Raw genomic sequence first — 26,793 nt, 5'->3', positions numbered from 1 at the left:
GCTTGACAGAGATGATATAAGGAGATGAGAGCACTGCTACAGCTATGCGCCCTCGGCAGGTGTAGGAGGACCTTTCCGTTCAATCTTCCCCGACACACTCATCGTACCCAACATCGCACAAAGTATGAAGAACTGCAATAATCACCTCACCGGATCAATGAAGGTCTGGTTACGGATGACTTGTACCTCCCATGCGTGAAGCAAACTCACTAGACCAACTATGTACAACCCCAGCCCACCCCCATAATCAGTCTTAAATTGTGGGTAAGAATCTTTCAACCTGCTCTCTACTGATAGCTTGGTTCCGCATATGGTGAAGAAGGTCAACATACCCCATAGTAATGATAGGAGCCTGAATACGTTTGATGTCTGGGATGGACTCGTAAAGAGGACCAGTCGTAAGATTAGCTAGGATACAGTGTTGTGCAGGCAACCATCCTCTCTTGTCTACATGGTGCGTTGGGACGTCTATGTGAGTACCAGACTCACCTCGAAGCACCCAGGAACGAATGGACCTACAACCCAGAATATCTGTCCCAGCGATACGAGCGCAGTACTTATGTGGACCAATACTAGTCCGTTGGTGTTGCTCATATGCTCGGTGACGGTCTGATTCGATGGGAGATGGAGATCTGTCGGTGAAGGTCGAAGATGGAAGGTTGGTTTACATATTCGACTAGTCATAGCATTGTAAGTGTACGTGATGATATGCAATCAACAGGGCGATCATGATGTGCTACAGTACATGCAGTGTGTCTGATGAGACGAAGAACCATCCTCAACACACCAAAGGAAAGATCACTCACGCCTCATCACCGATCCACATACAACCTCCACTAGCTCCAAAGGCCAAACCAATCTTTATTTCCTCCTTTCCTGCTCCTATAGATGTGATATTCACCTTGGAGGTCGAATGGACCAAGTCTAATTTCCCAAAACGCGTTGGAGAGAAGGATAAGAGGAACATGAAGAGCACAGGGATAGCTAGAAACAAATATGCAATTGGCACCATGAGCTGAGGAGTTTAAACAACATGTGATGACTCTGCGAGATCCCTTACACATCGTGAATATCATGCTGTTGTATGTGTACCATGATATATGCCTTTGGAAGAAGACTGTGGTTCTCATTTTGGACGGTGAGGTCTGATGGTGGGTCAGTGTAATGACTTGTATCGGATAAGACTAGTCGACAAGAAGCGCCGCGATGGTTACTGTACATTGGCTTATCAACATATGCATTGTGGACAGTCGATGATGTGTTGAAAAATAATGTGATACACGACGACCTCTGTGCACACAACGACACACACGCACAGCCCTGATCCCATCGCCATGGACCGAGTGAGCTGCCCGAGACCGAAACGCCCTGCAGACGATACTTGAATGGGCCGTGACAGATGATGATCGATTCAGTAGCATCGTGGTATCTCTTAACTGCAACCTACAAGAGTATCCTACAAAAACGATAAATATGATATTATCGAAAAGGTCTCTCATCTCATCAAATTGCACATCTCACTACAATTCAATACCCACATTCTCCCGATCCCCTCCCAGCGGTTCTCTCCTCTTGATTAGCCATTCGGATTCGGTGATTATCGCTCCGACCGCTGCCACCCCGAAGAAGAACTACATCGGCTCAACATCAATATTGACCTGACCTGCTTCATCTCGTTACTTGACTTCACTCACCATTCCAACTACATAGATACCCAGCCCACCTCCATACCTCGTATAGAAATCTGGGATACACTCCTCCCTGAGCCGCCTCGCAATGGCGAGCTTGTACCCGCCTATGATAATGAGGGCGATGAATCCCCATATTAATGAGAGCCATATGAGTATACTTGAGATCTACCATATACCATACGGTATCGAACAATGTACCCTAATTAGCTTCACACGATACAGTGAAGTAGCTTATGTCAACTCACGATGAGACACCATGGTACGAATGGGCCCAGGACCCAAAACACCTCACCGAGCGATACCAGCGCAGTAAGCACATGCACAGTGGCTAGACCGTTGGTATTCCCCAGACACTGCGTGAGAGTCTGATCGTCTGGGAGATGGAGGTATGTCGGGGACGATTGAAGGTGGAAGGTGGTTTGGCATATTGGCCTATAAGTTATGATACATGAATAGTCAGCTTACATGTTCTTATATTCATTTGCAGTCCTAATCTACACCTTCAAGTAGGTGCGACGCTGTATGATGGTGCTGTAGTTGGAAGGTGAGGGAGGAACTGACTCGACCTTATCAAACCACATACACCCCCCACCAGTCCCAAAGGCAAGTTTGATTTTCGCTCGACTGCTTTCCGTAGTTGTATTCGTATTCGCTGGCGAGATGTGGATCCGGGAGATCGAATGGAATAGGTCTAATTGGTGAAATTTGGTGGGTGAGAAGCTGAGGAGGAACATGAGGAGGACGAGTACGGTTGTGAGAAGCGGAGAGAAGAGAAGGAAAATTCAGTCATTGATTTATCTCCAATGGACCTTGTTGATAACCACTCACATGAACAGCAGATCATGATGAGGTATGTGTACCATGTTGAATGTCGTTGGAAGACTTCTGTAGTGCGCATCGTGTCGTTGACTATGGTGTGAAGTGAGATGTTATGATGAGAGTATGGGAGATGGAGAGGATAAAAAAGGAAAGAAAGCAAGAGAGCAGGGAAGAGGTGAAGAAGGAAAGTTGAGATTACAGTCGGGACTCGTCAAAAGGAATGAACGCTAAGATCCATAAGTAGACTCGATAATCTTACTTCCTAGGGCCCATAACATGGGAACGCATGGCATGGGAAGTGTGTTTGACATCCTCGATTAACTCAATACATCCTGGTGTCCTAACATTATAAATTTGCCGCAAAGGAAAATCGAAACTACAGTATAGGAAAATATGGATAAGACGAGCAGCAAGAGAAACGCAAGAGAAATTGCTACACTCAGTAGGTTCCCCTTCCTGCATGGTTTCGTTGCCAACTATGATAGCAACGTCATTTTAGCCAATATTCATGCGTTCAAAATAAAATATAAAATATAACTCACAAGTATCGTCGTCTATATCCAACAGGTTTTTGATGCACGACCCTATCAGAACGATATCTTCCAAACATCCCGCAGCCGGCGAAACAGAGCGCGAGGGTGACAGCGACCTATATTTCCCTCGCGTGTCAGCTATCGAAAGTACACTGTAAGCGTACGAAATCGTTCACTAACCGCACCACCCAAAGCTAACCATACTCCGTTACCGATCCTTGCATCTAGAATATCATCCGAGGAATCTTCGATTCTGTGTCTAGCTACCAACGCCAAAGCAAGACCTAGGGCCCAAGCGAGCCATGCTGTGAGAACGGAGAAGAATAGGGAGATGAACGTGAACTGCACAGTAGTGACGAATGGATAAGTCAACGAAACAGAGAAAAGATTCATCACATGCGGGTTGCTTAAGGAGCGACCGCCGTCTCGGAGGTGGGAACACTTTCAGGGAGAACCCGAAAGGTTGACATCACTCACTATCTCCCATCCCCTACTTGCGCACAACCAAGCAAAGAACGACCAGACCAAACTCAATCCCGCAAATCCAGCGGCAATAGCATTAAGTATCAACGACCCAGCTATACCTTTTATAACAGCTCTGGAAAGCCCACTACCATTCAGTCCCAAGAAGTTCTCATCGAAGGTATAGCCTACTTGGGGGTCTGTACATGCTGCGTTTGAGGAGTAGTCGAATCCCAGGAAACTATAAATCAAATTCAATCAGTTTTGAGTTCACCTCATCTCACATCAGAGGACAGAACAGAAATGGAGAGATGCTTCTGGTGAATGAAGGAGTACGCACCTAGCTTGACCTCCCTCATAGCATAGCCCAAATACGCCGGCGTTGACTCCCAATCTGGCATTTGCAGCGGTACCGCCCGTTTTGATTCGTACTTGGAGGAGATAGATGGTTTTGATTATTGGTACGGACAATGTGACGAGGAGAAGGAGGATGAATCCTGCCACTGTTGTAGAGTTTGTCAGTGCAAATCACCCACGAAACTAGTAAGATCCTGTAGTAGTGAGCATGTGTATGCTTACAAGTGAGGAACAGAGCTGGGAAAGCTGCTTTGGCCAACATCTCGTTCAAATTAGATTAGCAATGAGGTATGTGATAAAATACGTGGGTTGTGGTGAGAGAAGTGAAGAAGATGGTAGGGTATGATGGATCGGTTAGTAAGCAGGAGGACTATATATCGCACAGCCTCATATCTAGTGTAAGTTGACCGATTCCTTGCGAAAAGGACCATGTCGGAGTTGAGTTGCTCATGACTCATTCTCATTACAAAAGATGGTTGAAAGGAATGCTTGATGTTAAATCTCTGACGTCATCGTGACCATCATCGCCGTTGAATGTCATCTTGGCACCTTCTCAAAGGCGGAGGAGGAACAGGACTTCCAATAACATGGCAACCAGTGCACGGTCCACACACGATACACAATGCGTCAACACACAACGCTTGGATCGTTTGTTTGATGTTATTTTCGCAGCAATAAAAGTGCCACTCTCATTCATCGGTGATGTCCGGTTAAGATGAGTTGGGACAGTTGCCGAAAAGTCCAGAGTGGATGATGAGCTGAGATACGAGAATATACGAGCAATGTGATCGACCACACCTGGGAATGTGTAGAGCAACAGTACCATCACGCATTCTCGGAACTATCAACATCAATTACGACGACAAGGCATGACGTCCAGTCCTCCCCTCCCAAACGACCCACTTCAAGCCCTTGGTCCCTCCTTGTTCCTCCAAATCCTATCTCATCTCCCCCTCGACCCCCTCACATCGTGTCTGAGAGTATCCAAATCATGGCACTCCCTGATCATATCCTCACCTACCACACTGTACAAGCCCCTAGCCCGTACAGTGGGCATCGAGCCTCCCATATTGGACGATCTGGATATAAAAGATAAAGCAACTGCTCAGTCGTCTACTTGGTCGGATCCTACAACCTCATCAGTAGATCCGAGGGGTGAGGGAGATGACGAGGTGAATTGGAAAGGAGTCGTCAAAGATTATTTGGAGCTACAGAGTAACTGGAAGAACGGTAGAGCCAGATCTAAATGGGTGCATCCTGGTAGGAATACTGTCTGGAGGATCAAGGTGGATCATGAGGAGGGGACAATCATTACTACTAGTAGGCTTGGTGAGTTGTCTCGTCGCTTCCTCACCCCCTGCAGTAGGCTAGGGGGGCAAATAATAGATATTGATCTGCCTTCGTTTTTGTGTCGTACTTGAAGCTGCTATGCAAAGATATACTAACGACGTAATCGGAACAGACGGTATACTAGTATCAGATCTCAAGACCTCAGAACCCTTGTTCGAGTACGAAGAGATAGGTTCATATGCCCATTTGGAATTTGTCAAGGGGTATGCGATATTCAATTCTAATGATGGTGAGTAATCTGCTCCTCTTCCAACTCAAAGCTACATCCACCATTTAGCTTGGCGCGATCGCAGGGATAAATCCAGCTAACTCACTCCAGCAGACAGATCATTCGAAATCCACCTAACACCCACAGCCCTCTCCCGATTCCCGCCCTCACGCCGTCGTTCACTCCCACCTTCCACCCGCTCAATAACCCACAACAGAGGATACTCATTCACCTTAGAGGACCACTATCAACCCCCTCGCCATGACTCGGAGGCACCGGAGAACCCACCAAGGGGACATCTAACGTACTATAAGACCTTGACTCCTCGTACGGACTGTTTCGCTTTTCGTGCGAGGGTCGATAGGGAGTATACGCCTGAGGAGAGGTTGGTATTTGGGACGAGTAGTGATGAGGAGGCGTATGTTTATGATTTGCAAGCTGAGGGTGGGAGGGAGATGGAGAGGTTTGTTTTTGATCAGGAAGATAGGGGGAGACCTAATGTGAGTGGGGTCCCGATAGAAGCTCATCAATGCCTGGATCTTTACTCCCCTTCCAGAAACACAATACAGAGCAATATGAAACGATCGGCTGACGTGCATGTACTGAATACTGATATCCTCCAATAGTATATCGAATTTGACGACTCCTTCCTCTTCATCTGCCACTCAACATCCATCAACGTCTATTCCCGCATAACCAAGAAAAAAGTAACCACCTTCCCACCGCCCTTCACTGCTCCCTTTGACGCCGCGTCAGCTATATATACATGCTATGACCCGTCCAAATCTACGAGGAAGATCAGGCCGGCCAAGGAGGATGAAGTGCTGGTAGGGGAATTGAAGGTTGAGGGTAGGTGGATAGACGATAATGGTTTTGATGGGGTTATGATGGCTTCTGGACAAGGTAGGATCGCGGGAAGGGAGTTTGCAGCGTGAGTGAGATCTTTACTACTGAACATCATGCTTCTCCAACACGAATGATCTTCTACCGTTCTGAGCAACCCCTTTTTACGTGAATAAGCCGCGAGCATACTGACGAGCTGTCATGTTATCTTACCTAGTGTCCATTATACCTCGAAGGACTTGTTCGCCATAACCAAATCAGGGACGATATACGTTCTCCGGAATTACAAAGATATCTTATCTATTCAGAACCCCGAAGCTAGAGATAAAGCTTTGAATGCGAATCTCCTGGCTATAGTCCTGAGGGAGAGTTTGAGGCAATTGTCAACTTATGGTGAACATGTAGTGGTAACTAGTGTGAGCGATCTCTCACTGCTTTAGATTCTTTCCTGATAATGTGCCTAGACCGAACCAATTCTCCATCCTGTTATATGAATGTCCAGCTAACAAAATCCCTGTGCAAAGGCAACAAGCATCTTCCTCCTCTACACTTCGTCCCTCCCCCTCTCACCGTACAACACCGGCTCCTCCTTGTCCCCTAGACCAAGCATCAAGATACGATGTCTACTCGACGTCCATCATAAAGGTATGAACCAATGTTCGTGCCTCCAACTAGACCGCGAGAAAATCTACGCCGTATATTGGGCTTTGGGCGAGTCCGAAGCTGGAGGTACGGCGAATTACGAGGGGGAGAGGGTTTTGCCTCCTCAGGAGGCTGTGGGGGATTTCGGACTTTGTGTGAAGGTTTGGGATTTTGGGTTGGGTAGGGGTGTCGCTTAATTGGTGGATATCTTATCATGTACAAAAGGACTAAACACATGGGGAACGATATTGGATTTATGACTGAGTTATCTGTACAAGAGTCTGCGGTGAAAAGAATTGGTTGGAAGTCTGGAATGAACGGATTGAATTTATCATGTATTTCTACTTGTTACGAACGAGTGTATGATTTTCTGCCTTTGAATGCGCTGTAGATTTGAACCAGTCCTAATTGATATTGTACTGAGCATGCATCTAAATAATTGCTTTGTATAATTATTTATATGAATAAATATAGATTTGTACTTCTATTTGCAGAACTCGTTGATGTATTCGCACAGTAGCTGAACGGACTCCATAGTCACGGCATTATAGATGGACGCTCGGATACCTATAAACAGACAGGGGCATTAGCATATGCAAGCATGTCCTCGCCTTTCGTCCCTTGTGTCTTTCCCGCCCAGACTATCCCTCGCTTATACCATTGCCTCAAATTGACATGCTAGTAAAATGAGAAAACCCCACTCACCTCCAACACTTCTATGACCTTTCAACTGCCTGAACCCCCTCTTCTCCGCTCCTTCCAAGAACTTCTTCTCCTCCCCCTCACCCTCAATATTGAACGTCACATTCATCCAACTTCGCGCATTCTTCTCCCTCACCACCAATCTCGCTTTACCCTTCTTCTCAGCATCTTCCAGTGTATTGTACAACAACTCCGCCTTTTCCTTATTGGTCTTTTCCAGTCCTTCCAACCCACCTTTATTCTTTATCAGGTGTTTCAACACCAACGCAGAAACGTAGATAGGGAAAGTAGGTGGGGTATTGTACAATGATCCATTATCAGCCAAGATCTTGTACTCGTACGTAATTGGTACAGGGGGTATACAACCCAATTTGGATGCTTCCGTGGTATCTACCAGCAAGTCATTACGGACGATCAGAACCGTTACTCCAGAGGGACCGAGATTCTTCTGCGCGCCCGCGTAGATTATAGCATGTCGACTGAAATTCGGTATAGGCCTTGAGATAAAACTTGAGGAATAGTCCGCTACAACCTCTACCCCTTCCGGTACGAGGTCGAAGGGGAATGCCCCCTCGTCTTCTTGTTTTGGAGGGAACTCAATGCCATTGATAGTTTCGTTCTCGCAGTAATACACGTATGCCGCATCTTGGCTGAACTTGTATTCCTCCCTTGTTGGTAGACGGGTCCATGAGGTGGATTTGGTACTTGCTGCGATACGGGGTTGACCAAACCCTGGACAATTGGGGAAGGGAGGTGTACACAGTCGTTGTGCCTCGGCGTAGGCTTTGGATGACCATGAGCCAGTGAGGACGTAGTCTAGGACTGGAGGTTGGAATTGCTCGGCTGGGACTGGGTGGGAGAGTCGGTGAGCTGCTAGGAGGTTTAGGACGACGGCGGAGAATTGGCCGGTTCCTCCGCCTTGGGAGAAGAGGATGGTGTAGTTCTTTGGGACGCCTAGGAGGGTACGTAGGTCGGCTGAGGGGGTGGTAGGCGGTCAGTATATGGTTTGACAGAGATCTGAAAGGTGGTATGGATACGAAGTAGCAGAGGCAGTGATCAACAATTATCAGGCTTAAAGTATAACCCTAATCGTATTACCTCGATCGATGATATAGTGTTGCTCAAGAATGAAAAACTCAGTCGATGAAACGTCAATTACTCACCCTCTGCACCCTCAATGACAGCCTTAAACTCCTTTCCTCTATGCGATAATTCACATATCCCCATACCTGTATCTTCATAGTTCAATAATCCCAGGGACGCCTCCTCCAGACATGTCGTAGGGAGTGGTGAAGGTCCAGCAGCAAAGTTGTGTACTTGATCTCGCGTGGGCATGGTGGTATGACAGGTCACTTGGGTATGGACAACGATGAGAAGGTAGTGAATATACTATGAGTACTTTATCAGTGAATGAGGAAAGAGAGATTGAACAAGTACTTTTGACTCGAATCTGGACGATCCTCGGTTTTCTGTCAAGAATTCCGAAAAACCAGAGTCAAGCATCGCATCATTCATATGCACGTGCCTTTTTTTTAAGACCGTGGGAAAGTAAGTGGAAAAGAACTAATCGGAATTTAAGGTTAACCGGAGATTGAGTGTTGATAGCATCAAAAACACAATCAGTGATGATGAACACCAAGAAGATGATGATGAGCACAAGGAGCATCCACTGCCATCCTAGTACTGCTCCGACATCACCAACAAGTCAACACGATAAAGCCACTTGGGTGAATAATAGTGATGCAGGAGGATACGTAAATTGTTACAATCAGATCTCTCACTCATCCCGATGACGTTGTGAATCACATCACTTTGTTACTTGTTTCAATCAATCAATCAATAGTGAATTCAAGGTTATCCCAATTCAAAAGGGGCACAGAAGTGAGCTTTTCATTCAGTCTACTTTACCACTGCACGCTTCTAACCTTTGTCCATGCACCTAGTCAGTCTGCTCTGTATCGATACCCCCTCGACCTCGATCCCAGGATGGATCCATTCCTATACTTATACCAATACTCCCTGTAATTTACATCATATCACCTTTCCTACATATTGGCATACTATCTAGCATCTCAGCTTTAGCTTAGGTCAACGACCAACCGACAAGACACCAACACCTCACCATGCTATACCAACCCACCCCCAAAACAATGGCTTCCATAAACGTATCAGTCCGTACCGCCGCGCTCTTGGCGTTATCTCAAGATATCTGCGCGTTGATCTCGCTCACCATGGAAGCGACCTTGTCAGTCTGTAACTTTATGTATCGTTTTTTCCTGGGATTGCTGGGGTACGAGAGACCGGTTAAGTTTGATTATTCTAGGGGATTGAGGAGGGAGAGCGGGAGGGGTTGTGGGGTTGTGGTGCTTGGTGCGAATGAGGGTGAGCGTCTTTCTCTTGGTAATGTTCATTCGATATGTATCTATTAAAGGACTTTGTTCCCTTGAATGATCATGGTACTTACCATCTCCTCTCTTCGTTTTCGTTTGCATGAGATTGTCTACCAAGTACATCACGCTAACGCCCCTCATATACGCGTAGCCGCAGGCCAAAGCCTCACCCTTCACCTAGCCAAGATAGGCTACACCGTCTTCCCCCTCATCCCCCTCCCTTCCCCCTCCTCGCCACCCACTTCATCTGCTCTCACACACTTACTCTTGACCTGGTCAGGTGTGCAGAAGAGACTACGAGCCAGATACCCAGGTCATCAAGGTGCGGTCGTACCTGTCATCATTGATCCGGAGGGGATCTCAGGTGATCTGTCCACATCTGCCAGGGGGGACCTCAAAAAGGCTCAGTCCCCTGTGGAAATGGAAGAAGGAGGGGAAGGGAGGTTCAGTCATGCGGGGGAGACTGTCCGGGCGTATTGTAAGGAAAATAAATTGACCCTCGTGTCGATAGTTTGTATTAATAGAAAAGTCAAATCTTTACCCTCAAAAGCTCCACCTCAAGATTTCAGTAGATTCAGTCGGGGAACATCGAGGGATTATGTTAATACTCTCGCTCCCCAAGTGTCACCCGTGGCAATGCAACGAAGTTCGTCAGCTCCTTCTTCACCCTCCAATCTAGCTGGCCAGGGTCAAACTTCAACCGCTACAACCACCAAGGAAGCGGCATCAAAACCTGTCGCTGGACAACCCGCTCCTAGTTCTACAAGTGGTAAACTCCCACCTCTACCGACTCTCCCCGCAAGCTCACTAATTACGACCGACGAACAAACTATGATCTCCCTCTACCGCTCCAACATCCTCGATCCTCTGGCTATAATCAAAGAACTAAGCGATCTCCTGAGCGTCTCCTTCCTCCGGGGTTACTCGAAGGGAAGAGTCGTATTTATAAGTGGAGAGGGAGATGGGAGGATCGTAGAGCTCAATGATCAAAAGGACGAAGACGATTGGAAATGGGATTATCACAATTATGAGAACTCAGAGAGGGAGTATGAGGAGCCGGAGTATTATAGGACGGAGAGGAGGGTTGTGAGGTTTGTGGATGGGATTAAGAGGGATATGTTTGGGGTTATTAGAGGGGAGCTGGGGAGGGTCGGAGTGGATGTTTGTGAGGTTGTTGTGGGTGAGTAGGAGATCGTCATACTGACATCTCCCGTGTTACTTGCATAATTACTCTCATTATATAATGTCTTCAACATCGTCAATGCTTCGTCATACTTATTGCTGGGTCTATGACTGAACTATTTTTATTTTCTGTACTTTAGGCCCCATGTCCCCTCGCATCGGCACCACGGGCTATCACCTCCGACACTCAAGCGAGGATAGTAATGAAGGTGCCTCTGCGATCTTGGGAGACACTTTGCCGAGGTCAGTTCTGATGTAGCTTTAAGTATAATCAGCTGATTGTAAGAATCCATATGCCACAGACGAAGATCATCTTCCAATCCTATGCTTAGGCCGGCTGCAACGGTGAAAAGGAGTAAGTCGATTTTACTGATAGGCCTCAGAGGATAAAGTGGCGCTGATGTATCGTTTGATACAGTGAGAGAAGCGGTAGGTTTTGTTTACCTTGGTGACCTTATCAGTCGTAGAGAAGCAATACCTGAAGTACCGAGTCTTCAATGCTAATTCACTCCCCACGATGTACAGGCCGTCTCATCAGAACTCCGTCTCCTAACCCGCCTATGGGCAGTCGATGACGCCCTTCTCTTCTCCTCCGTCCGACGGGCTATCGAAGATTTTTACGTCAGGCCGATCCACCGAGCTGGACTCAGTCCCTGGGTGGAAGAGCTTCTGGGCTGGGTGCCGTGGAAGATCGGGTATATCTCCAGGGATGTGGGGAGAGAGGTTTTGAAAGTTGGGTTGGAATTTGAGTGGATGATTAGGCAGTGGGCTAGGCAGATTGCTAAGTGATGATTTCTGGGCTTGGTACGTCAATTCTTGTTATACTCTTGAGTTTGAGATCCTTGTTTGTATATGACTGTTAGATTAGGTTGTAACTTGTGTTGTTGAGTCCGTCATTATTATATTATACTATCTTACCTTTGCTTGTTTTACTTTCATACCGTACATTATATCTGTATCTGCTCCACGACCTCATTTGTATACCGATGGAAGAAGACTCTCAACGACCCGAAATGAATATTGTAACGCTCTTCGTCCCTTCTAGATACCGCCTCACCGACACATGAGCGTTGTATGCGTGTATCAGTGTACTCGTCATTCATAGGTGGTAATATACAGATCGTAACATCATATCATACATTACTTATTCCCCCTTGCGTTCACCATAAACTGCGAGAACTCTTCTTACTCCTTGCTTGATACTCGCTTGCCATCAGCAGGTGGGAAGTAATCGGGTACAAGCGATTTGTACACCTCTTCGTCCCTTTTACTGAAGACTACGTAGATTACTCTGGTGATCTGTCGTTCCGTATGGATGAGTTAGATGTCAGTATTCGGTCAAATACGGTGTTTGTATACGTGAAGTGGTTTGACCAGAGGCTGGATGTTGAGATAACGAGCATGAGATGGGATGAACAATCATAAGGATGACTAGAGGTATATGAACGGACTTACCGACTCGTCTTCCTCGAGGAATCTTCGAGTAGTCTGTATAGCTATTTCCGTGGCGTGTTTTATGGGATATCCATCTGACAAATAAGAGCAAAATTAGCGATCTCCATTTGATGTTGAGATCAAGCCAGCTTGAATGCGGAAGGACAGGCCCTAGATCCCCTCTAGGTATGTGTTGGAAGAAACGACTCACAAACACCAGTAGAGATACTTGAGAACCCAATCACACCCCCTCCCTTCTCCTTACACAGATCCAGGGAGGTTTGGTAGCATGATGTCAATTGCTGCGCGCACTTGTCGATAGCTTTCGAAGAGTATATGGGTCCGACGGTGTGGGCAACGTATTTTGATGGCAACTGAAAATGGACACGAATGGTCAGCTCGAGGTCAGATACCTAGGGATTGACCATACTCCGCTGATTGGAAGGAGCGTTTACCAGGAGGGAGGTAGAGTAACCCACCTCATACCCCTTGGTGACCTTCGTTTCACCCGTCTTAGCCCCTCCCAAACCTTCACATTCCTCCAACAGCTCTGGTCCGGCAGCTCGGTGGATCGCTCCGTCCACTCCTCCTCCACCTAGGAGAGATGAGTTGGCAGCGTTGACTATCATATCTGCCTGGAATTGTGCCATATGCATATATATGATTGGTTGCGATATCGCCATGAGCAGTGAACAATCGGAAGAAGGGGTTCGTCAGTATATGTATGCTTGTATAGATGCTTAGACCGCTGACATACCTCGAGCTTCGTGATGTCCCCTGCACATCAGACCAGGATGAGCTTCTACCTTGCTGACGTGTGGTAATCGCAGACTCACCCCTCCAAATACTAACCCGCTCATTCAGATCTCTGCTATACGTGTACTTCGGGCCATTCTCAGATTCCGGAATCTCATTGGAAGTGTAAAGCTCAGCGAGAGTAGGAATATCTTGTGGAGAGGTGGTCATTGTTCTTGTTCTTCGAGTGGTCAGTGGTCGTGCTCGGTGGAGGTGAGTCTGGGTCTGATTCTGAGTAGCGATTGAAAGAGGTGATGTGGGAGTAGTCTTGAGGAGAGGAGTTGTAGCTGGAGCGAGTATACGTGTGGGTAGGAATAAGGACATAGGTGTGTGATGGTATGATGAGGATGAAGTAGAAGGAAGGGAAGGGAGATGATATCAATGCTCAGTAGTTCACTCGTGCGCTGCGGTCAGTCGGTGGTTGATGACACGTCATACAGTCCAACATTTTGGCAAGATCTCGTGCTGGACAAGGCAATTCACGTATATGACAACATCAGCATGCTATGTTCTATCCATAGCGAGCGATGAGCAAGATGATTGTACAGGAGAAGGTATAACGGAGCGATCTAATGCATATATAATACAACTCATGAATGAACTTCTAACGTAGTCATATCCCCCATTTGTCCAACCCACCTCTATAGCTCATTCCGTCCATATGGCTTGAAGCATCTACATTCTGATGATCTCTCTGATACCCGGACTTCTCAGCCTCTACTATGGTGTCCCAGTGTTATATCCCCCACCATCATCTACTGCTCCATCCTCTTCCCGTTGACCGAGACGAAATGATAAAACACTATCATCGCCATGGCTGCTATGCCGAGACCGTTCGAGAGGTTTGTGAGGGTCGTATCTGAGATCATTGTGCGAGAGAGAAGGGTGTAGCCTTGTTACTGAGTTTACAGCATATATATGTCAGCTGCGGAGGGGGAGTACGTGAAGAGAGAAAGCTTAGGAGACATACAGTGCGGTGAAGAAGTACCCGAGTTTATAGGTTCTTTTCTAAATGTCTGTCTAAGTGATACTCCTGGGTGTGATAGAAGGCGATATAAGTCCCTATCAGACTGGACGATAGATGTATGTCTGATCTTTGATGTTTGCTGTTGTATGTATATGTATGAAGATGAAGAGGTAAAAGCAAACGACAACAAACGTTGATTGACCTAACATTCCGGTTGTATTCGAGGTTACGCATAAACGCGCTCAGCTAACGTCATTACACCGACTACTTGACAACATCAACTTACCATCTATCTCTTGTTCATTGTCTTCCTCACTCATATGTATACTACCACATAGCCTGCAACACCCATCATGGCAGGCTTCTCGATCTATCCACTGCTACCTTCGCTCAAAGCAAAAGTCACAGCGATACATCAACATGGTACGCTCTCTTCTTCCGTTCCCGTCTCCGAGGGAGCTAAGCTGATACTTGTCTGTTGGTAGATGACAGGTTATACGTCGGTCTAGCGAACGGTTCCCTCCAGATATACTCATATGATACCTCTTCCGACGACGAGACACCGCAAGTGGGGCTGCTCAAGACGCACACGTTAAGCAGGAGACAGATAGATCAGATAGGTGTTTTGGGAGAATCCAGACAGCTTGTCGTATTATCAGGTTAGCTGATCTTGATATTCCCTGTAGAATACAACTGAGCTAACGTTGATAACAGATACGGTGGTCACTCTATACTCCTTGCCTGATCTACCAAAGAAAGGTTCGATAGTACTGAACCAAGCTAGATCCGCCCATTGCTTTGCCAATACCACATATACCTCTTCCTCATCGAAAGGGAAGAAAGCCGATTCCAGCGATCCTTCCACAAAAGAGATAAGAGAACTGTTAATAGTGGGATGTAGGAAGAAAGTGGTAGTCTACGGAGCAAGTAAAGAAGGCTTGAAAGAAGGATGGGTGAGCTGTTCTGTCCCATAGCAAGCAATTGGGTAAACCAGCTGAAGTGTGGTTCGTAGGAACTGAATCTACCTCATTCACCAAGACATATAATATTCCCTTCCTCACCCTCACCCAACTCCGTACCCAGTCTTCCACAGACAATTCATCTCCTATTCACTCCCCAGACATCTGTTCTACTACATATCAACCCTACTTCGTCAGCGAATCGCTTGAGTGTCTCCGACATAACTACCTCACCACCCCCGCCATCAACTTCGTCTAGCTTAACCACCGAGGAGGGAGGTACGACGGGGATAACGATGGGTATGGGAGCATTAACGGGTTTAGGAGGGTATGTGGGACTGGGTGGGAAGTCTGCTGCTCCGCTGGGAACTAGGACGGTAGGCGGAGAGGTATTGCTGGCTAGGGATGGTGAGCTGTTATTGTCTCTTGAGGGATGAGAGCATAGCTCATCATTATTTTACGTAGATCTGGGTGCCTTCTTGTCGAGTGAAGGGAATTATACGAGAACAGAATCGTTACAATGGCCTGGACCACCAGATGCTTTAGGTTAGCTCGTTTTTGAATACTATTCTCCATGATCAAGTAGCTGATACTCTGTTGGCCAGCCTTCGCAAATCCCTACATCTACTCTGTAGTACCCGTACTGCCTTCTTCATCCGCATCAACATCCTCCGCGGTACCCGTACCGACCGTCCACATACATCTAGCACCCACACTCGCTCTACGCCAAGCACTTACCCTTCCTACGCCTTCCATTGGCGGTTTGACGGTCAGCCATATGGCCACTACAAAGGGTGCCATTCCATCCTCTGTACCTGCGGAGAACATGACGTCATCAACTAAGATGTTGATCGTATCTACTCCGACGGATAGGCACCTGTCTGCTAACGAGGGAAGCTCAATATGGGCTCTCAGGTCAAGTGATACAGGGGAAGAGGTGGATCAACTAGTAAAGGAAGGTAGAGTGGGAGATGCGATTGGCCTTGTAGAAGTTGTAGGAGAAAATGGATTATCACCCGTAAGTGTCCAGCCTTTCGTTATCTGGGATCAGAAGCTAATGACATTGGTTAAGTCTCGCCGTCTACCTCATCTGAAAACCTTACAAGCTGTCACTCAACTCGCCAAAGGGGAATACCAGTCCGCGATGGAAATCTTCCTTATATTCAATGTTAACCCTGCTCTGGTCTTGTCACTTTTCCCAGCAGAAACGATCTCAGGTAGACTACATGTTCCCAGAGATGGGTGGATGGAGCTGTTCGGTGCGGTTGACGGGGCGAAGCTCGAACCCTCTTCTAGCAGTACGGACAAAGAGGAAGGCGTTGCCAAGGGGTTATTGAAGTCTGTTGCTGGGCTAGGGGGATTGACGAAGAAAGGCAGTGTTACGGGATTGAGGGAGATGGCAAATGATACGGCCAGTATAAAGAGTGTGAAGAGTGTGGATAAGGAGGGTGAGAAAGAGAAGGTACCAATAATGAAAGAAGAAGATCGTGAGTATTTTCAATCCCCATTCAAGCTTATCTACCTTGGCAGGATTGGCGAGAGTAAGCTGATGTGTCCATCCCTGTACAGCCATACCACCTCGTGCAGCCTTGGAAGCACTGATGTACTTCCTATCTGACAGAAGACAGAAACTTGCCGGAGCAATGACCACAAATCCATTACCTCAAGAATCGTCTTTCCCTCCCTTATCATCTTTGTCAGCTGAAGAACAACATAACCTACCGTCCATCCCATTTACCGAACTTACGCCTGAACAGCTGCTCAGGGTAGCTCAAGTGATATATACTGGTCTGATCAAAGTGTACCTAGTAGCTAGACCTGTGCTGGTGGGAAGTCTGTGTAGGATAGAAAATTGGTGTGATGTTGAGGAAGTCGAGGAGCTACTCAAAGCTCAGAAGGTATGTTTGCTGCCGTACGATCAATGAATATCAGGGAGTTCAGCTGACTGGCGAATTCGACATTGTTAGAAATTCGGTGATTTGATAGACCTGTATCAGGGGAAGAAGATGCATTCGAAAGCTTTGAAGATGCTACATGAGTAAGCAGCTGTTCCTTGTGTATGAACCATGTCTCAGCTGACGATGATGCTCTCATTGGTAGACTGGCAAAAGACGAAGAAGATAAACTCGATAGATACCCACCTACGATCCGATATCTCCAGAAACTTGGTCCGTCAGAATTAGACCTGATACTGAACTCGTCAAAGTGGATATTCGAGGAAGATTCAAAGATGGCATTACAGGTCAGTTCATCGGCTATGCTTCTTCGCTAGGCCTCGGAACTGATTTTGTTGTGTCGTAGATATTCACTGCGGACGAACCTGAGGTCGAGTCACTCCCTCGGTCCGAGGTCATGCGGTTCCTGGAAAAGACCAACGAAGGAGCTTGTATTGGTTATCTCGAACATATCATCAATAACCTGGGGGAGGAAGGGCCGGATTATCATGATAAGTTGGCTGAGTTGTATCATGCCAGAATGAAGAGTGAGGAGGGTAAGAATAAGGGAGATGAGTGTGGGTTCAGCTTCATGAACACGCTTTCGCCGGTGCTTGAGCTGATGTGTATTGATCAGCTCAACGTCCGGAATTTTATGAAACGCTGTTAGAATTCCTGGAAAAGTCAAAACAGTATAGACCTTATAGATTGATCAGCAAACTTGCGGCAGAAGGTGAGATGGCTATCCAACTTGCACTGACGAATTGGACGAGCTGACAGTTTGGTGCTCACAGAAATGCCAGAAGCTCGAGCAATCTTGCTAGGCCGAATGGGGAAGCACGAAGAGGCCTTGAAGATATACGTATACAGATTGAGAGACTATACTGCGGCTGAAACGTGAGCGACCTCTCCCTTGTATACCTCCTTTTGAATAAGCTGACACAATGAGATACAGGTACTGCGTCAGAGTATACCCCGCAAACGACGATGTATTCTTAACCCTGCTCAAGATATACCTTCGTCCAACTTCATCGAAACTCAATGAGAAGGCACCAGAACCACTCATAGAACAAGCCTTATCATTAGTATCCAAACATTCTACTTCCCTCCCGCCTTCACCAGTATTAGACCTCTTACCTCCCCTTGTACCCATACAAGATGTTCACCAGTTCTTCATGAGGACGCTGAGGGATAGTCATACCAAGAAGAACGAGTCGAGGGTCCTCAAGAGCTTGATGAAGGGACGAAAGGAGGAATTGGAGAGGATGGTTCTTTCCTTAGAGGGCAAGAGGGTCAGAGTGACGGATCAGAGGATGTAAGTTCGAGTTTGGTTCATCCAGTAATTATCTCTTTCGGGATCGTGGGACTGATGTTTTGCATTATGATGAAAGCTGCCCACAGTGCCATAAGCGACTTGGTCAATCGGCGATAGCAGTCCACGCACCCAGGTGAGCCAGCTATCTGTTTTCGGTGCGCGGTACATTGCTAACCCTGTTGTCAAATAGGGGCGAGGTAACTCATTTGCATTGTAAAGATTCATTCAGCAGTAAACTGGCTAAACTGAGGGGATAGACGTTAGGCTCGGCTCAGGATTGGTACTAGGGATTGTGAGGATGACCAGATTGTTCGTTAGTCCGTTTGTCTGTATTATATTGCATCTTCTCTGAGCTTGACTTGTACTAGTGGAGCACATCCCACACACATACCATGCACCTTTATACCCCGGTTCTCTGTCGTTGCGCGTGTTCTCACATCCAACATGCATACGTTGATGATCAGTGTTTGGCTCGTTACAAGTGAATCATGATCTTCATGATAACATAACATGACATAAGACTTTCATTGATATCGTTATCAGACGTTATAAGAAAGTAACCTAACTATAAAGCTGTACAACACAATCCTGAGACATCATTATACTCGTGGAGATTATCGATCATACCAACAAAAATAGCCCCATCTTCGTTCCTAGTACATGTCAAGCAACCATTCGAACAGTGATGTAGCTACGTTCCTCCTTCCCAACCTGTTCACTTGTATCAAGTAGTAATCAAACCAAAACATGCTTCCTCTTCCCCATAACAACATCCTGTATCCTCTTTTGTCTCTCCTCTTCTGCCTCTGATCGCATATTGAGACTCGTTCCAATAGGCTCGCTTGGAATTACTTGTGTATCTTCTTCAGGTTCAGGGAAATCACCATCACCTTCACCGTCATCCGAATTACCACCTCCACCACCACCGCCATCATTCATCTCTTGTTCCTGTTCACGTGCAGGACCAGATCTACTATTATTATTACTCGTACTCTTCCTAGCGGTCTGTGCGAGCCTCAAAGAGGAATTACCACTAGTAGTCTTCCTAGCCCTCTGACTTGTTCTTGCACTGGTACTTGATGTGGTCTTCCTGGCCCTCTGAGTTTTTCGAGCACTCGTCTCCGTATGGTTCTCCTCTTCTTCCTCGCTGACATTACCGACATCCACAAAATTCGAAGATACCTTCCTAGCTGCTCTATTCCCACCATAGGTCCGAACAGGTCGAGCAGGTCGAGACAGGGTAATTTCCTTGGATCGTCGTTTTGTCAATGGTACGGGTGATCTATCGTGTGCGTGGGTGGATATGGGTATCTCAATGATTGGTGTGAGTGGTTGTCGCTTGGTACGTTTCCTACCGGTACCTCTCCCCTCGTTATCGCTACTCTCTGAATCTTCGTCTTCGTCTTCAGCGTTGAGGTCGTCGGGGACGTATGATAATCGTTTTCTTACTCGGGAAGGGTATCGATCAGTCTGAGATTGGCTTGCAGGGATAGCCGGATCAGACACTTGTGCAAGTGTTTGGGTTTGGGCAGACGTAGAAGTAGATGGGAGCTCGGGGGGTGCAGGGAAGTCTTCTTCCTCGCGGATTGGTGCGTTCTCTTGCGGTGGGATCAGATCGATCTGTTTTTACTCATACTCATCAGTTGAGCACCGTTCAGAGCTCAGGGGAGCGACGACTCACGCTTTCTGCTGATGGGAAATCATCATCATCAACGACCTCGTCCTGTGCATTTGGCCTATCCTGTTGATTTGGCACCGCATTGATGTCGAGCTGAATCAAAGACTGTCAGATGAAGACAGAAGTACTGATGTCAGGCAAAATCGACTTACACTCTCAGGTTCTGGGAAATCTCCATCATCTTCACCAATTATGGGTTGATCACCGTTCAGGTTCTCGTTAGACGGGAACTACATCCAGCATCAGTTGTCCGCTCATATTATATAACTGGTGAAGCACGTACAGGACGAGGCTGCGGGATTTCATCGTCGCCATGTATGGATGGAGATCCGTTAGGCTGCGCGTTGACCGGGAGCTATATACTTTGTGTCAGCTACTGTCAGATGGGATCGAACTTATATCGCTCACCTCGATAGCCTCGGGAAAGTCATCGTCATCAGTCCCAATCTCTACATATCGCGGTGCGTCTCTTGGCGAACGACCGTCCACAGACCTCGATCGATGGTTACCCCGGTCATCATCGGTTGATACATCATCTCCTTCCCCTTCATCCTCCTCATGTTCGACATCATCAACACGATCCCCATGTTCATTGTCCCCATCCGCCTCAATATCCTCCTCTCCAGCTTCGTCATCGTCCTCCTCCTCCTCTTCAAGCCTCTTATATTCCTCCCACTCATCCTCCCACTCCTCTCGTTCCCTCGTCCCCCTCGCAGCCCAAGCTCTAACCCTCCCTTCTACAAGTCTCCCTTCATTCTGTCTCCTCTTCACCGTAGTCCGCAATTTATCTTTCATATGTTGCGTACTATACCATTTCAGCTGTTTGCCGAACCTCCCAAACTCGCCATACAAATTCCATACGATTCTCAGAGGATATTCCTCTTGCAAGGGCACTTTCTGAACGGTACGGTAAAGCAGCAATTCCTCTTCTAATGTCCATTTACGTCTTCCAGACAATCTACAATATTTACTTGAGGAATCTGCGATCTTGCCAAACAACTTGGACTTCTTCGATGAATTTTCGTCAGTCAGATCTACGGGTAAGAGACATAGCTCGTCGGGCTCGAGGGGGGAACCATCATCTTCATGTAGAAAGGGGTCGTCTTCCTCTCGAATGTACGGCGCGGACGATCCTCGTTGTCGACGATAGGTTGTGGGATGTAGTCTGTTGACAAAGCCATGGAGATCTAACATATGTTGCGGTTCGATATGGGGTACAGGCTCAATTTTCACACTGGCTTCTCTAGATACCGAGATCGAGGGTGAAGAAGGTTGGAAAAGAAGTTGACGATCTTCGAGATCTTCTTCGGGATCGGGTGGGACAAAGGAATGTGCTTCTTGGCTTTTACGAGGGCGAGACGAGATGTATTGACCTTGCGAGGTTGGAGGTACCAACGAATTATCTTCTTCACCCAGGTCCATATCCTGATGGTGTGAGTCGACATTGACGTTGTTGTCAATTTCGGTATGTAATAGAGTATTGCCATTGACGGAGGTACTTCGACCAACTGCAAATTGCGATTCGGAAGGTAACAATTCGGCGAACTCATCATCTTCGTCACCAACACTGGTTTCATTCCTGCGCATTGCAGGACCTCCAAAGGAGAGACCCATAGCACCAAATTGAGATTCTGTAGGTATGAGGTCATCGTGATCCTCTTCATCATTGGACGGATCTTGTACTCCTTCTACCATTTCTGCTTCCTCTTCCTCTTCTTCCACGAACAGGGGCGAAGTGAGACAAACAGGTTGATCGATAGCCTGATTCGAAGCCCCACGAGACTGACGAGACGTAGCGAAAGACAGTCGTTGAGCTCGAAGCGGAGGTGGCGAGGCAGTACCATTCAGCTCGATCAACCGAGCAGCAACGGAAGGCGAGATTAGACCAAAAGCTGGATCGGCGGGAGGTGAAGGCGAAGGCGATGACTGGGGAATCTGAGCGTCCTCATTCTCTGTATTGTCAGCATCGTTTTCGACTGCTTGCCGCCGATTAACCGGGGATGAAGGTGTTGGTCCATCGTTAGACTGACTTTCCCATTCCACTTGAACGGCATCGTCCTGTCTTTTTGTCCAGTCGAAGGTTGGTCTACCTTGCTTATTTCCCCTAAATATATTCGGAGCGCCATTCGTCATCGCAGACGAGGTAGGAGCATCTTTAACAGCCCAATCACCTTCGTCGCCCTCTTCGTCTGAATCTTCATGACTTGTCGACTGTTGAGCAGATGTCGGTTGAAACGAGTTGGTCTCCTCCAAGACAGGTATCTGAATATCCACCTCAGCCATATCTTCCGCATTATTTTCTTGAGAACCTTTGGCCTGAATCTCATGAGTCTCTTCCTCTTCATCATGTTGAGCATTGGCCTCGGCTTCCAGCTGCGCGGCCGCCATTTCCAGAATATCCATATCTATAGGTGTACCCTCGCTCATGACCACTCCATTGTCCCCATCGGAGTCTTCTTCATCTATATCGCTATCATGATGCCAGTCTGCAATTTCCGTTTCATCCCCTTCGGACTCAAGCGAGTCATCAGTTTGATACTCGAGACGAAAACGCTGTAAATCATCATCGTGACCTGCAAGAAGCTCCCTTCGTCCGGGTGTGAGCTGCAAAGGTACGTATGCATGAGATCAGCTGAATATCTTTGTCGCCTTACTATCCCCAATCTTCAGCTTACCAAAGTATTTATCGGACTAGCCAATATTTCATGCTGCACATAGGCTATCATCTCGGTTCTGAACTCGCTATAGGGATATCGGCGTCGAAGGTCGGCATGACTTGTATTCGCAAGCTACGGTATTGACAGCATGAGCCACAACTTCCCAGAGCGACGAATGTTTGGAAAACTCACCTCTTCAGTTCTTCTCTGGGCAAGATCTCTCCACCTTTCTTCAACGTCCGCTTTTTCCTCGCTGTATTCCTGACTATCAAAATCTTCCGATATGCTCCATTGACCGAACCTTCCTACCGCAGATGGCGAGAATAATTCGGCCAATAGGGAATCCGACGATCTGGGGAGGGAGGAATGTGACAAATCTACACCCTCAACGGAAGGTCGCTGATATAGTAATGCAATCTGATCCGGTCAAGTCAGCTTCAGCATGAGCGTGGGTGAAATCACGCTGCGGTTTTCCAGAATACATGAGTGAACTCACCTGAGTAGCAAAATCCAACCATAACCTCAACGCGATCTCACTGGTCCTCCTCTCTTCCGGGACGACAATCAGCCAAAACTTCTTCCAAGCTATCAGGAGCAGCATGTTCCTCAGTTTCACTCTCTTGACCAGTTCCAAATTCTCTTGATCCTTCTCTTTGTTTCTCGTACTTCGCCGCGGCGCTGTGCCATCCTCGCCGTCCACATCTAGAGAAGGAAAGGATAGACAAGCCTCATCGGGCCTCGATATCGTCCATATGAATGTTGCAAGATTTGATAGATCGATTGCGCAGGATAAAGCTTGGGCATTGAGGGTAGCGCGGATTTGCGAGTGGAGAGAGCGTAGGATATCGATAAATGAGGGGAAAGGGGGTGACCATGGTGGAAAGAGGTATGATTGGCGTATGCCTATCATACATCATTATTATGGATACCATATAATGCATATAGAAGGTATGACGGTACATACCATATAACCCTTCCCAAGCTTTCTTGACCTCATCATTAATCGAGCTTCTCCTTCTATTGCCACTCCCGCTGCTGTCCCTCAATGCAGCTCTAACAAGGGTAACGAGACAGTCCCCAGCTACGTCCGCTAGTACCTCAGCTCTATCATTGATGTTCATCCCCAAGGCATTTTCGCCCGTCAAAGATTTCCGTATCACCGCTTTACCCTTGGACTTGGACCTGGAACTGGGCGTTTGTATTGGCGGTGTCAACCTTATAGAGTAATGTGATCCTCCTGAGGTCTTTCTCTTGTTTCTCGATTGTCTAGGTGTCAAGTTCAAGTCTGGTGGTTGGAATGATACTGATCTACCTCTGGGGGTATTGGGCTTATGTTGAGATGCAATGTTCAAGGTGTCAGATTCAAGATGGCCTTCTTCGTCGACTGTTATATTCCAAGACGGCCCTTTCGGAGACTGGTAAGGGAGTCGGGATGGACCAGCCGCAGCTGGCGGTGGTATTGATCCTCTGCTAGGAGGCATATGGAAGGTTCAAGATGTGATTGTGGTGATTGAGATGTGAGAAGTGAACATGAGTGATGTGTGATTGACCATTGTTTATCCAATTCGACCTCAACTCGAGATGTAAGATGTGATGACGTGAGAAGATAAAAGCAGGTGATCGGACTACTCTAGTGCACGGTTCCATTTGCCACGTGGCGATATCCCATTGTCGCGAAATTGAGATTGGACGTGTCACTGACTGGCACTGCGAACGTAGGTCCCCCTCAAAAAAGATCATGCATCTTCATATTCCATACTCCTTTTCCTCTTTCTCCATCCAACAAGATAGCATTCAAAATGGCTGAGGAAAAGACCACCATCAACGGTGGTGCAGAGCCAGTCCAGACTGTCAGAACGTAAGCTAGCCCTCTCTTGACTGAACGGAGTATCATAAGCTGACTAGACCGCTCTGTCGCAGCACCAACTACCCAGCTATTGCTAATCCCACCTTCCCCGCCGAAGGCTCAGCAGCATTCTCAAACTACCAACTTGCTTTCTGCCTCTTCTTCGGTCCATGGCTCGTACAGAAGCTCCTCCCATTCAGGACAGGATGGTACTTCTACTTCTTCCTCTTTGTGCTTTTAGGTGTACCCATCGCTATCGGTTATTGGACCTTCAAGTCTAAGTTTGGCGCACGACTCAACGAAAAGGCTGTATTCCCCGGTAAACCCATCAGCAACTACATCACCTTGAAAGATCAAAGCTTGAAAAAGTACAACGAGACTAAGAAAATCCCAATGCAAGTTTTCCATGATGCCTATTTCGCTGGTAAGGCGGACTTCAACGGTGATGTGTTGGAAATGATGGAATGGAGACATGACTGGGCTTCTTTCGAGTTCACCCCTGAGGTGAGTATGCCAGATCACTTGCGCAGGTTCCAACTGGATGAATCATAAAAAGACTTTGATAGAGGGAATCACAGCTGATACGTATTCTTGATTGCAACCCAGATGTTCAAATACGTCCTCTTCAACCTCATCCCCGACGTGATCATCCACTCTCAATCCCAAGACGAAGAACAAGTCCGAGATCACTACGATCGAGGAGACGACTTTTATTCTTGGTTCCTCGGTCCCCGAATGATCTACACATCAGGTGTCATCTCCGACATCAACAAGATGGAAACTTTGGAAGAATTGCAAGATAACAAATTGAAGATGGTTTGTGAGAAATTGGACTTGAAGCCTACCGACAGAATGTTGGATATTGGTTGTGGATGGGGTACATTGGCTACCTTTGCTGGTAAGAACTATGGATGTGATGTCACTGGAGGTGAGTGCTACGATTTCCTCATCTCGCCTAAGTCACATTTGGCGTGCGATACGATATTGATAATGCATTACTCGAATACAATAGTCACTCTCGCCAAGAACCAAACCCAATTCGGTAATCAGCGACTACGAGAGAACGGTGTCCCCGATACCCAAGGTCGAATCTTGTGTATGGACTACAGAGATATTCCTCACTCGAAAGGTTACTTCAACAAGATTTCATGTTTGGAAATGGCCGAGCATGTCGGTATCAAGCGATACGGCACCTTCCTGAAAGAAGTCTATGATCTTTTGGATGATGATGGGTTGTTGGTTTTCCAAGTTGCTGGTATCAGAACTTGTTGGCAGTTCGAGGATCTGAACTGGGGTTTGTTGTGAGTGCGACCTTTTTCACCTCTTTTCGTACCATATCTCCTTCAATCGATGTACCTCAGTATCCTATTTTCTTATCGGTCTGACATCGCTCACTCCTCGACTAATGTAGCATGAACAAATACGTCTTCCCCGGTGCCGATGCGTCCCTCCCCCTCGGATGGGTCATCAAGCAACTCGAATCTGCAAACTTCGAAATCAAGACCGTCGACGTCCTGGGTGTGCACTACTCTGCTACAATCCACAGATGGTACTTGAACTGGGTCAGCAACAAGGATAAAGTTATTGCCAAATACGGTGAAAGATGGTACAGAATCTGGGTTTACTTCTTGGCTTACTCTGTTATGTGAGTTGACACTTCTACAGCATAAAGGGGTATGACTGACGTATATTTGCTTTTTTTGATCTTTGTAGCTCGTCGAGGTGAGCTGAGTCTTCGTCATACTTGTATCAACTATCTCATATGTCAGGGCGCCGCTAATATCTGACACTTCGTCACCATAGACAAGGTTCCGCTTCTGTGTTCCAAATTACTGCCCACAAGAACCTTAACGCTTTCCACAGAGTAAGTTGAACGCAAGCTTTGACTTGGAAATACAGCTTATATACTTCTCTCCGTAACAGGTCGAAGGTATCCCATCACACGGAAATGTGTTATACCACACAGCTAAGAAGGCCGAACCCGTCATTTCCCACCAAGACATGTGGGCCGATCAAACCTTGCACTAAG

At 47.0% G+C, this 26,793-nt stretch overlaps 10 protein-coding genes across 10 annotated transcripts; 4 read left to right on the top strand and 6 right to left on the bottom strand.

Annotated features, from left to right (window-relative positions):
* Positions 1–42: 42 nt before the first annotated feature.
* I302_102224 (uncharacterized protein) lies at positions 43–684 on the bottom strand (the record flags this gene model as incomplete). Its single annotated transcript, XM_019187601.1, has 3 exons — positions 43–132; positions 211–369; positions 490–684. The coding sequence occupies 3 exons, from the start codon at positions 682–684 to the stop codon at positions 43–45; spliced, it is 444 nt and encodes a 147-aa protein (XP_019050479.1).
* An 836-nt stretch (positions 685–1,520) lies between these two features.
* I302_102223 (uncharacterized protein) lies at positions 1,521–2,425 on the bottom strand (the record flags this gene model as incomplete). Its single annotated transcript, XM_019187600.1, has 4 exons — positions 1,521–1,631; positions 1,695–1,856; positions 1,937–2,123; positions 2,253–2,425. The coding sequence occupies 4 exons, from the start codon at positions 2,423–2,425 to the stop codon at positions 1,521–1,523; spliced, it is 633 nt and encodes a 210-aa protein (XP_019050478.1).
* Positions 2,426–2,949: 524 nt separating this feature from the next.
* Positions 2,950–4,124, bottom strand: I302_102222 (uncharacterized protein; the record flags this gene model as incomplete). The annotated part of the gene is made up of 6 exons (XM_019187599.2): positions 2,950–2,986; positions 3,053–3,159; positions 3,224–3,385; positions 3,521–3,746; positions 3,846–4,008; positions 4,085–4,124. The coding sequence occupies 6 exons, from the start codon at positions 4,122–4,124 to the stop codon at positions 2,950–2,952; spliced, it is 735 nt and encodes a 244-aa protein (XP_019050477.2).
* Positions 4,125–4,731: 607 nt separating this feature from the next.
* On the top strand, positions 4,732–7,102 carry I302_102221 (uncharacterized protein; the record flags this gene model as incomplete). The annotated part of the gene is made up of 6 exons (XM_019187598.1): positions 4,732–5,191; positions 5,325–5,441; positions 5,535–5,920; positions 6,047–6,351; positions 6,481–6,679; positions 6,788–7,102. 6 exons carry the CDS (start codon positions 4,732–4,734, stop codon positions 7,100–7,102), a joined length of 1,782 nt encoding a protein of 593 aa, XP_019050476.1.
* Positions 7,103–7,389: 287 nt separating this feature from the next.
* I302_102220 (phosphoserine transaminase) lies at positions 7,390–8,942 on the bottom strand (the record flags this gene model as incomplete). Its single annotated transcript, XM_019187597.1, has 3 exons — positions 7,390–7,472; positions 7,611–8,582; positions 8,771–8,942. 3 exons carry the CDS (start codon positions 8,940–8,942, stop codon positions 7,390–7,392), a joined length of 1,227 nt encoding a protein of 408 aa, XP_019050475.1.
* Positions 8,943–9,757: 815 nt separating this feature from the next.
* I302_102219 (uncharacterized protein) lies at positions 9,758–11,968 on the top strand (the record flags this gene model as incomplete). The annotated part of the gene is made up of 6 exons (XM_065869444.1): positions 9,758–9,989; positions 10,149–11,177; positions 11,320–11,422; positions 11,482–11,534; positions 11,598–11,608; positions 11,705–11,968. 6 exons carry the CDS (start codon positions 9,758–9,760, stop codon positions 11,966–11,968), a joined length of 1,692 nt encoding a protein of 563 aa, XP_065725516.1.
* Positions 11,969–12,364: 396 nt separating this feature from the next.
* On the bottom strand, positions 12,365–13,732 carry I302_102218 (uncharacterized protein; the record flags this gene model as incomplete). The annotated part of the gene is made up of 6 exons (XM_019187595.1): positions 12,365–12,478; positions 12,635–12,708; positions 12,825–12,987; positions 13,093–13,248; positions 13,371–13,390; positions 13,450–13,732. 6 exons carry the CDS (start codon positions 13,730–13,732, stop codon positions 12,365–12,367), a joined length of 810 nt encoding a protein of 269 aa, XP_019050473.1.
* A 996-nt stretch (positions 13,733–14,728) lies between these two features.
* Positions 14,729–18,840, top strand: I302_102217 (uncharacterized protein; the record flags this gene model as incomplete). Its single annotated transcript, XM_019187594.1, has 16 exons — positions 14,729–14,798; positions 14,861–15,034; positions 15,090–15,328; positions 15,388–15,742; positions 15,800–15,880; positions 15,940–16,352; positions 16,407–16,821; positions 16,904–17,232; positions 17,302–17,372; positions 17,435–17,576; positions 17,636–17,846; positions 17,906–18,001; positions 18,063–18,165; positions 18,224–18,583; positions 18,660–18,716; positions 18,774–18,840. The coding sequence occupies 16 exons, from the start codon at positions 14,729–14,731 to the stop codon at positions 18,838–18,840; spliced, it is 3,183 nt and encodes a 1,060-aa protein (XP_019050472.1).
* Positions 18,841–19,318: 478 nt separating this feature from the next.
* I302_102216 (uncharacterized protein) lies at positions 19,319–24,399 on the bottom strand (the record flags this gene model as incomplete). The annotated part of the gene is made up of 9 exons (XM_019187593.1): positions 19,319–20,203; positions 20,265–20,354; positions 20,414–20,491; positions 20,545–20,616; positions 20,670–22,865; positions 22,937–23,050; positions 23,111–23,335; positions 23,415–23,821; positions 23,883–24,399. The coding sequence occupies 9 exons, from the start codon at positions 24,397–24,399 to the stop codon at positions 19,319–19,321; spliced, it is 4,584 nt and encodes a 1,527-aa protein (XP_019050471.1).
* A 318-nt stretch (positions 24,400–24,717) lies between these two features.
* On the top strand, positions 24,718–26,792 carry I302_102215 (uncharacterized protein; the record flags this gene model as incomplete). The annotated part of the gene is made up of 7 exons (XM_019187592.2): positions 24,718–24,776; positions 24,839–25,268; positions 25,371–25,692; positions 25,777–26,065; positions 26,176–26,409; positions 26,568–26,628; positions 26,688–26,792. The coding sequence occupies 7 exons, from the start codon at positions 24,718–24,720 to the stop codon at positions 26,790–26,792; spliced, it is 1,500 nt and encodes a 499-aa protein (XP_019050470.2).
* Position 26,793: the final 1 nt, after the last annotated feature.

Source organism: Kwoniella bestiolae, chromosome 1 (genome assembly GCF_000512585.2).
Source record: "Kwoniella bestiolae CBS 10118 chromosome 1, complete sequence".
NCBI classification, from domain to species: domain Eukaryota; kingdom Fungi; phylum Basidiomycota; class Tremellomycetes; order Tremellales; family Cryptococcaceae; genus Kwoniella; species Kwoniella bestiolae.
Note: the sequence above shows the minus strand (reverse complement) of the source record. Positions and strands in the feature narration are given on the sequence as shown.